The following is a 10,821-nucleotide window of genomic DNA, read 5'->3' as shown; positions in this document are numbered from 1 at the left end:
GAGCCCGCCCGACACGCGGGGCGCGCACCCAACTCGGGACCGGGAGTGACATGGATGATGGTGGTGGCTAAGAGAGTAAACTAAGCTAGCCTAATGGAAGACAGAAACGTAATAGAAAATATGACAGAATTCAAAACCACATAGTGCAAAAATTGTTCACCTTGTTTTTTGCTGCTGTCTGGGAAAAAGGCTGCATACCGTAGGCCTTTCAAAATAAAAACAAAACAAACTTTGTATCTATACTGTAAGCCATCTGATTATCAGGATATACACAAGGCTAGAAAGAATTCATGCACAGTGACCAGGAAATCAATCTGTTAGTTCTAACTTCTGGTTGCACACATTTCCTCCTGCATTCCTGGAATGCTACCTGACACTTTCACCACATTTTATTTCTTTAAAATATCCCACGTACTTATATGATTAAAAGAACCCAACACCCATCGTTCTTATCCATATACACACCCACCACCAGGCCAATTTAAAAATCATCAAGAATATTAATGATTGTTAGTTAATGCGCCCTCTTTGATACATAAACCTTCTCTGGGCATTTAAAAAAAGATCCTTCTAACATAATTTACTGCACAGGGAGTTGCCCCACCAAAAGCAAAGCAACATCTTTGCAGCACATTATCGAAGGTTAGGCTATCATTTTATCAATAAAACTCACAGTCCTTGTTTGTGTATAAAAGCTGATACATTTTCCCAGGGCCATGCAGGCTGAGGAAGGATCTCCTCCACAGGGACTGAGTTTCCTGGCACAGGGAGGGAAGGGCTCCGGGGTCACTGTGCTGCAGACAAAGGGAATCCTCTGCCCAAGTTCAGCAGCACCAGCCTGGCCCCGAGAGGGAGCGGATTTGGCAGCAAAGCTGCAGAATCAGATCCAACAGAGACTTCCCCCTTGGTCCTGCCCAGCCGCCCGCTGCACTCACGGATCTATGCATCAGCAGGACAGCAAATGGGTTTGGGGGACTGTGAGCAATAGCCAGAGCTACGCTCTGTTAAGCAGAGCAGGATCTTGCAATCATATGGGTCACACTTGTTCTTTATATTCAAATCTGTCAAACATTATATCATAAAGGTCACTTTGCACTGACATAAATAGCTGAGGTTCACCCAGCAACGTGAGTGAAGCACTGCAACAATTTCAAAAATACATCTCATGACTGGCACATAAGCTTACTTTTCTTTGTCATTTGTCTTAAGTAGGTTGTCTTAAAGCAAATACATACATTTATTCTGGAAGTACAGAAAAAAAATAACATGGGATAGAAAATGTCAGGCCATCTAGAGCATTTGACAATTTAAATACAGATAAACCCAACAGAAAGGAATGAATCATCATGTCGTAGCCTTTACTGTAAAATAAAATACAAAGTTGTTGTCAAGGAAAGAATAATTTTAGTGCACAAAGAAAATGTCCATTATAATGCAAATGTACATGGAAAAGAAATGCTTACTCATTAGTAATGGAGATTTACTTAGCTGTAATTGAAATAGGGAATCTGTATGTTGGAGAATGTGACATCCTGCTGTACAATTAGCATACCATTAAGTAGGAGATGTGAAGCACATACTGACAGTAAAATTAACAATAACTTAGAGGTCACAATTGTAACTATTAGGTCACTTCCATACCACAGCAAGCCCGTAATTATTGTAAAAAAAAGATGTTAAAACAAGTAATACATTTTCATTTTCATATAAATTATATGTAGGTATAGCACATGAAAACAGTATAACCTCCTTTCTTAGACTTTGTCTAAAAGGACCACTTTACCTTTTTATAATGCACATTCCATTAACATAGCTCATTTCTTACCTGTTAATCTGTTTTCTCCAAGTCCCTTAATGGTAGCCCAGATACTCGGTATTAAGTCACTCTACTATCAGGTGGAGAGAGGAAAAGGGAGGGGGGAAAAAAGCAAAACTCTATTCATGAAACTCCCCCTTATGGGGATTTGCTGGTTTCACACAGTTGAACTAGATTTCCCAAACAATCCAAATTATGGATATCCTTTGGACCCAACCAGTCAGCTAAAAAATAAAAGGGTCATATAGATGGGAAAGACAGTTATAAGTCAGTTACCCCTTTGGCATGATCATGTTTATTTACAAATAACATACATACAGTTCTGTTGTCCTAATTTCAATATAAAGTAAATGAAGGAAATAATTTCCCACAGAGTTCATGGTTCCCAGCATTTCCTGTGTGGCACTTGTCCCATAGCACTCTTTGCACTTTTCCCCCCCACGTGTTCTGTTTTAAGTGCTTCTCCAGCATTTTTTACGTTTTTGCTGCTGTGGTGTTCCTCTCTCTCCCCTACACCCCTGCACACACAGCTCCTTCCAGATCACTGGATTTTCATTCAGACCCACCTGTGCACAAACTCATTGTCAGCCCTGCATGGTGTCTATGCTTTAACAGTCCCTAGAGCTCCAGCTGCCCAGTAGGTAAGAAACTTAGAGCAGTTTTTCACTAGTTTAAAGGAAGAGTATTAGCAGATACACATTAGATTTCACCCACCGTGTAACACTTTTGGTCTGTCACAGTGGTGGAATCTAGAATGGCAACAAAGTCCATGCCAGCAGATAGAAATAATTTTAAAAATATAAATTATTTAAAAATAGTAGTATTTGCATGCTACATTTATTTCAAGTAATTTTCATCACCAGCCCAAGACTTTAGTGTAATCTTTTCATGATTATTTCATAACCCTTTAAAGAATGTCAATAAATGAGTTCCTACTATATCTCAGTTTCCCATTTCTTTAACATATAATGAGATAGGCCATGCCCAATTTAAAGATATAATTTCCGAAGTAAATGTTCTCTATTCTGATATTTTAGGATTTGGGAGCAGCCATAAGGAACACTTCCATCTTTTCTCACCTCTATCAGCTTTAAAATCAGAGTTCTTTACATTTTCCCCTCTTCAACTAAGAGAGAAGCTTTTAAAATCTTGGGTTTTGATGTCAAGGTTTCTTTGCTGGCCTTCAATAACTCTTCATTGGAACCCAACAAAATTGACTACCAGTCCATATCAAGTAGAAATATACACTGAAATAAATGCCTCACAAGAATGATGCTCTTTTTTCCCACACCTTCGATTTTGCTTAGGTTTTGCAACATGCATCCATCATCATCTCCTGTTGGGAAGTAATTTCTATCTTCTCTACTTAATCTTTCATATTTCAAACTTTCTGCAGTAAATTAAAAGCCTTTATTATATAAGAAATGGTGGTACTGCATTCTAGCATGGATGGATCTACCATTTCATTACTCTCCTCTGGTATCTGGGTCCTCTCTTGAAGAGGACTCAGAGTATGCTGCAGGAACCTATGCCCCCACTCACATTAAACAAAGCAGCATCTATTTCTGTCTAAAGACATTTTCCATTCTTAATAAATCAGTTCCTTTCTGTCTTTTTCAGGCAGCATCTGCTCCATCAAAGCTTTCTCAATTAGACATGAGCTTTACTAAAGGTAATTGCTAAAACCTTGCAGTACATCTTTATGACTCACAGCTATCAGGAACCACAGTGGGGGTGCACTACCTATGAGACTTCTGTCCTCCAGTGCAAAACCTGAAGAAATGCTTCTTCTACATTTGCTGCAAATAGCTACTGCTCACTTCATTTATCTGTTTTTTATTTCTCTCACGGTGTAAATACTGGAATCCCTGCCCCACACAAAGGGCAACCTGAAACAGGCTTGGACAGGAGAACCAGGGTTGTTAACAGCCCTGAGGAGCTGCAGAAATGCAACACCAGCATTTAGCTCAGCTTTGAAATACCTCCCTTTGCCCATCTATCCACTGCTTTTGCAATTCTGTTACTTCCAAGTAACTGCTCTGTAGTAAGAGGAGTTTTACAAAGTGTGGCTGATTATCTGTAGAGCTGCACAGATGGAAGCCTTACCCCATTTTTTTTTCCAGAGAGTTCAAGTGGATGTGGATGTGGTATGTGCACACTGGCCTCTATTTTAAACAGGTTCTATCCCATTGGGCACAGCAGCCAGTAAGGAATCTCCAGCTTATCAGGGGTCTCTGGCAGATTTACTGGTTTCCACTCAGACATCAGCATGCACCAAGTAATACCTGGGTGGAACAAGCATTCTGTGTTATGGAACATTATTCCCAGTGTTTTTTCAAATGCAGTGGGGACACAGGGTGTGTTTTCCACCAGAGGCCTTAGTCTGCTGTGAGAGCAGTCTTCCTACTGCCCTTTGGGTCAGTCTTCTCTTTGTGCCACATCCCTGGCTCCATCTATTCTTTAGCAAATATGAATCCTCCTGTAAACATCCTTTCAGTGGCCTACAGGATCTGCTTTTATCTTTTCATCAGAACAATGATGAAAAGGTTAGGCTTCAAACTGAGGAAGGTGTGATTAATTCCTTGATGGCTCAGAGGACTTACTCCATCTTTGCAGCAGGTAAATGGTGAGTTAGCTGTTTAATAAAGTATTTCCCTTTCATCATTACTGTAAAGGGACTATATTTGATCAGGACGATTGCTTTCCAATGATAAAAGTTTCTTAGATCATCACATGCTTTACATTTAATGCTAGAGCAATGCTCTGGGGTAAATTCAGCACCAAAAGAAGCTTATTTTCTCCCCTGCAGTTTTTCTGCATCCCTGTGTTTACTAGATATATTTCTTCCTGTTTTGCATCTATGTTTTTCCCTACTGCCTTTGCTCATCAAAAGTGCTTAGCAAGTAAACAAGCGTCCATCTCTCTTTCAAAGCCAGGAAAACTTCAGCAGCTAGAATCCCTTTGTGAAAATTGTTTCACTTTATCTTTTCCTTCTTTTTCTAGAAAACTACTACAGCAGATAGCTATAATGTGTGCTTTTACAGACAGGATAATCTATCCATTCAGATCTGTTGCCTTTATAGATTCTTTCCTTCTCTGACCTGGGCTTTATCTTTAAAATGGATTCCCATAAATTGACCCTGTAGGGCACTTCATAGGTACTCATTATTCATATTTTATCACAAAGAAATCAAAAATAATTATGAATTCATATGTCCTCACAACTACTGAGGCATCGTGCTTTATTTCGAGTACATTTATTTATTTATTTGTTAATTATGGCCAAGATTTGAGCATCTCAGCAATTAATTGGAATTTCTTGTTTTACATGGTTTTTAAATTCTCTTATTTTAGAAACTCTTTCTATTCTAAAAAGAACCAACACAAAACCACCAGTCAGGAGAGAGATCAAAATTCCTTCTCCATAGTTCATGTATTTTGAGCTTGTAACAATCCATTTCCATTTTCTTCACTGCTAACTGCTTCTTCTTCTGATGCACTGATACAGGAGGACTCATGTTCTGCAGAGAATTCCACACCCTCTCAGAACTCTTCTGGCTTTCTTTCACTGAATTTAATCTAATTAATTTATTGTCAGTTTGTCCTAGAAGTGTTAAGTTTCTGGCAGAAGCCACCCAAATCTCTCTGGACTCCTGCCAGGACAGGCAGATTTTTATTCACCTTCCCACCCTGCAGCCATGTTCTGGACAATTTGGGGTGATAGGTCCCAAAGTACAGAGCCAGGCTCTAGATCCCAGTGCTAAAAAACTGAGTTTTTTCCAAGAAGTGTAGTAACATGTCAGCAGCCAAACTGACTGCTTAAACCCCTGTCACACTTATCTGCTCAGCCTATGAGCTGTGCTCCTGAAGTAATGAATAAATCTCAATTTCCTTCTCAAGAATATCATGTTTGGATAGTAGCAGTGTACATTACTTAAGGTGAGACAATAAAAGCCTTCTCTTCCAGGATATTAGAAATAGAAAATAATTTCAAGTGAAATGTTTTTTTCTCTCTTCACGTTCCAATTTCAAGGTTAATAGAAACTTTCAACTCATGTCCTCAGAAACTGGATTCACTCTGCTGTTAATGTCACAATTTTTGACTTAGGTTGAGCCAAGAGGAGGTTTGTAGGCTATTTTCATTAGGGAGATAAATCAGTGATGGAGTGAGGAATTTATCAGGTGCAATGCCTTTTATGTCCACATTATGGTTTTGTTCCCCTAGAAGGAAGGTAAATCCAGACCAGAAATAAACCATCTCTTTGCTTGTAGTTCCAAGTCTCCTTTCAAGAACTGTGCACAAAAATGGTCTTCTTGCCTTTTCTTGCTTAAAATACGTTTACATTGCTTCTCTGGTCTTATTTTGTAGTTTTTCTTTAGGGTGATGTTTCAGCACACACAGAAACATTTTATCTGAACCAACAGCAGAACATCCTACACAGGTTCCTCAAATCTCTTGTCCATGTGTCCTGTGCTGTAGGTGTGGCTGATATTGTTTCAGCTGTCAGTTGATACAAAGGCATGGGGACTGCATTTATTGTGAATTAAACATGAATATTAATAAGCCCATCAGCTTCAATGAAGTTTCATTCAGTGATCAGCATGACACAATAATAAAAGATTCAAATCAGTTGCCAGAAATACAGAGCATTTTGAACCCACAAAGTTAATAAAAACAACACTACTAGGTCAGAGTGGGCACAAAAAGGGTAGAAAAAACCCAAGATGCATATTTTCAAAAACAAACTCAAGACATACTGATCTATGTCATTATTCTATTAGCATAATTTAAATCCCATGATGGAACCTTTCTCCAGACTAGTTTGACTAGTTTACTTCAAATTCAAAGGTAAATTCTCATTCTTAAGAACATCCTTTCAATCAGAAAAGAACATTTTGTGAAATCTGTGAACAATGTTTTCAGTATCTCAACTCCAGAACAGAGAGTGAAAGCCTCAAAGAAGAACACAGCATTATATCAATGGAATTTTTAAAAATCAAGTTGGCAAAGCTGAGAGAGCCAAGTGAAGATGCTGACATGGTTGTTTCACCAGTTTAAAAGAAGCAGCATCTCTCTGCAGTCAGATGGAGTCTACTAGTGTCACCTTCAGTAATGGGAAGATCCTGCAAACATTGTGAACTTCCTTTCCAGAGAACAAAAAATAAGGATGAGCAGAGGAAAAGGAAGAAATACCCCTGAACAGATGGGAAGAGAAAAACAAGATTGGAAAAGGAATGCAGAATTGCTCACTATTCTTAACCCTTCTAGAGGCAGCAAGAACCACTGGAATTGCTGTAAGGCCATTCTCAGCCTTAATGCAAAGACAGAAGAGGGTCTTAGCTTTAATGCAGAAAGAATTTCTCTTCTATAAGTTGGGAATTCAGAATTCTAATCCGCTTCTCTAGGACAAAATAGTCTATGCTTTGATTTGATGATTTGAATGTATTTGCTTTTCTGAACTGTCCCAAATCCACTTATTTTTAGTTTATTAATAAGTAGAATCACATCTGCAGTTTGTGACAATAATTTGTAAGAAAAATCATTGCATTTAGCACATGAAGGATTGATTTCATGGCAGTCTTTTGGAAAATTAAGCTCTGAATGATGGGTCCTTAAAGGATGGAAAGACAGAAAAGATTCAAAGAATTTCAGAAGCTCATCATCCTTGAGTGTTCTTGTGTGACCAGGCTGGTATGTGGCCTGACCTCAAAGCCTCCTCATACTCTCCCTGATGTGTGGTAATAAGGGATGGAAGCCAGTTTGAATTTTTTCTCACAGGATCAATCATTAACTCTTTGCATCAGTGAATCCCAAATTGTAAAGAACACTTGCACTTTCACAATAATTGAGGTTTTTTTCCCAAGAAGAATGTTCCAGAAATCTATCTGGAACATTCCAGTCTGGAAAAGTCTCAATTTGTTCAATATGTAAAAAATATGAACTAATATGGCTTGGGCTATGTTTGGCTTTGGATCAGTGAATTTACACAGGACTTTACATTAAAGGCAATATGGATGGATAAGGCAAACAGAGAATTTTTTTAAACACTGAAGGAGATTTTTCTTCATTTGGTGTGACATGTTCTTCCTCTTTGTGCTCTTCAGTTGTAAGAGCTCACATGATGAAGGCACTGGCTGTCACTATTGCTGTTTCATATTATCCTTCTGCCCCTAACTGAAAAGAATGGGATGCACATTAAAACCATTCCTCAGCCTAGTTATTTAGAACTGGTAGCTATTCAAGCTGGTTTTGGATTGAGGTTTGGTTTTGTCTGTTGTTGTTCAGGGTTTTTTTATTATTTAAAATGTATTTTATGTACAGAAAAGATTCAAACTCTCACAGTGACAGTTCTTAAGCTTTTTACAATTATCTTCACATTTATGGAGACTCAAGATGACATAGTCAGTTCAAAAAACAGCTTCTGGCTACCAATACTGACCTAGCATGGAAAAATCAATATAATTACAAAAGCAATTAAGCATGGCAAGCAAGGAATCAAGCCTTTGCTCAATCTAAAGTAATTTAGATTAACACAAACATAACAGCCAAAAATTCTCCTTTTTTATAGACTGATCCTACTAAAATCCAACCTGCAACACATCAAATCACAAAAATAACTGGGTATGTGCCTAAGGTCACTTAGGTTAACAAAATCACCTTCAAGACTCACAGTGCTGACAGTGGGTTACAACAAATGTTACAATGATGGGAATACAGACAGAGTGGAGAGATGGATTATTTAGGCAGCCTTGTGACTTGGAAGTACCTGGAGTTGCTCTGAGCAAGCACCAGTACTTTCTCAATTTAAAATACCAGAAAAATCCCCAGGAATGAATTTTCACATTGAGAATACATGTGTGTGTTGGGGAAAAGCAAGTTGTATCTCCAACATTTTCTAAAAGCAGGAAAAAGCAAGGAAACTTCTCCTCCAAACAGTTTGCTCTTCACTAAACTCAAACATCTTTAGAGGGAAGAATTGGAAAGGCAATAATTTAGATTGAGAGAGGACCAAATACACAGGAGAATGACTGTAACTGAACCTCACAGTCGGATTTAACTAGCCAGAAGAATTGCTGCCTCTTTCCATAGGCAATCAATTAAATGATCAGAAAACAGAACTCTGTAAAATAATAATCTCTTGAAAATATAATCATCTTTTATGCATTCTTCAGAGAAGAAATAACTCACAGTGCCTTAAGTAAGTGTGAAGCCTCACTCTTCACATCTCATTAGAGACTTTGGCCACTATGAACCATTTTTAAACCACAGCAGTGTTGTGGGGTATGTTGCAATCAGATGCAAACAATGAACCCGTGTTATGAACACATCTCCATCTTAGAAGAGCACAATATTGTTTGGCTTCATGAACACAGGAAAATTGAAATTATACATTCATAAAGCCTCTCTCTGGGTCAGAGCAGCTTTATGACTTTAATCATGAGGGGAAGAATTAGCACATTAAATGCTCAAAATAGCTCAGTGCACACTGTCTGCAGAAAAATGTGAGTAAGACAAACTAACTCTAAAAACTGCATCTAACCCCCCCCATTAAGCCATAGGACATTAGTACTTAAATTCAATTTCTTTCCTTGGGGTTAGACACAGTACTATGTTACACAGATAGAAGTACATAAAATCATGGCAGAACAGAAAATAGTCATGAATAGGTAAGAAGATTCATTCTTATTTTCTTGAAGATCTACCTTTCCTTTCTATCTTGTCAACTGCATTCAAAACATAGTTAACAGCGCTGATTTACAAATTTTTTTCTAAACCCACAAGAAGAACAAGAAGACCTTTTTTTATGCTGATAATAAATAGCATGTCCAAATTCCAGAAGTTCTGTGAGAAATAGAAATAAAGCATTTAGAAAAAAAGAAAAAAAGAAAACTTAAATTACCAGACTTCAGGACTGACATTTCCCTTGCAAGGCAACAAGCTGAAGAGATTTTGTTCAATTGTATAATAATGCATCAACAAACAGAAAAATGCAAAATTCCTAACTAAAATCCTGAATAAAAATGGAAAATAAATTCTTCTCTCATTTATTTTGTGCAAATGCATTAATCATCTGCAAGATAAGAAAGCCTGTAAGATGAGAACACATTTTGAAAATGTGCAAAATATCTGGGAACATGGCAAATGAGCAAACAAAATGAATACCTGCACAAGCCCTGGAGGTACAATATTTGCAGCAAAGTTCTTGTTTAGATACCAATCCTTAAATGTCAGTTGGAATACAGTACATTTTGTTACCAACTCCACATTTTAAATTTAGTAACTTACATAAAAATATTTCTCCCACATGTATCTGACAGAATAATTTTACACTCTCAAATCCAACCATTCTCTTTCTTTTTTTAATTTTTTTTCTGAACATTAATTTTCATGAGCCGTCCTTTTGGAAGAACCTCCTGATGCCCTCAAATTGTTTTGTCTTTGTACCTCAGCTTGTCTTTTGTATATTTCTAAATATGTGAGGTTTGCCTAAATTTTTTTACCATAGCTTCAACATACTGCTAGGACAATGAGAGCAAAGTAGTATAATTTTTCTGAAGGCTAAGGGTAACCCTATCAGAGATTATGTCCTTACTGCATAGATCTATCATTATGTCAACCTATTGGATAGGGCCGATGTTTAGAAACCCCTAAGCAAGTACCACAGATTATCAAATGAATCTTTTCCAAGTAGAGCTGTGTTTTCATAATCTCTATACTTTCAGTTATTGTCACTATTTAGCCATCAGTCTGTAGTCACCATCACAACCAGTACTTTCAGGTCATGTGGCATCCTCTAGTCAGGCATCTCTTACAGTAACAGACAAAGGCTCAGCAGTTTTGTGACCAAGGCCAGTAATCTTTTCACCTGCTAAAATTCAGATCCAAAACTTCAAAAGTGTAAAAAATCACCAAGCAAATAATCAAATAAAGAGTAGGAGGAGGGATGATAAGAATGTGTCCCTTTGCTATCTCCTTGGAGCAGCCTGTGTTTGCTGACTTCCAC

General features: G+C 37.8%; 1 protein-coding gene across 4 annotated transcripts in view; it reads right to left on the bottom strand.

Annotated features, from left to right (window-relative positions):
• Positions 1-10,821, bottom strand: part of ZMYND11 (zinc finger MYND-type containing 11) — a 61,326-nt gene that overhangs the window by 30,599 nt on the left and 19,906 nt on the right. For 2 of the 4 annotated variants that reach the window (XM_005426729.2, XM_031061699.1), the window contains exon 3: positions 161-205. The exons of the other annotated variants lie outside the window; for them this stretch is intronic. In XM_005426729.2, the coding sequence (XP_005426786.1) occupies positions 161-205 (45 nt within the window). The remainder of the gene's footprint in view (positions 1-160; positions 206-10,821) is intronic. 4 annotated transcript variants of the gene reach the window in all.

This window comes from Geospiza fortis, unplaced genomic scaffold, assembly GCF_000277835.1.
Source record: "Geospiza fortis unplaced genomic scaffold, GeoFor_1.0 scaffold270, whole genome shotgun sequence".
Taxonomy (NCBI): domain Eukaryota; kingdom Metazoa; phylum Chordata; class Aves; order Passeriformes; family Thraupidae; genus Geospiza; species Geospiza fortis.
This window is presented reverse-complemented; position numbering and strand designations above follow the sequence as displayed.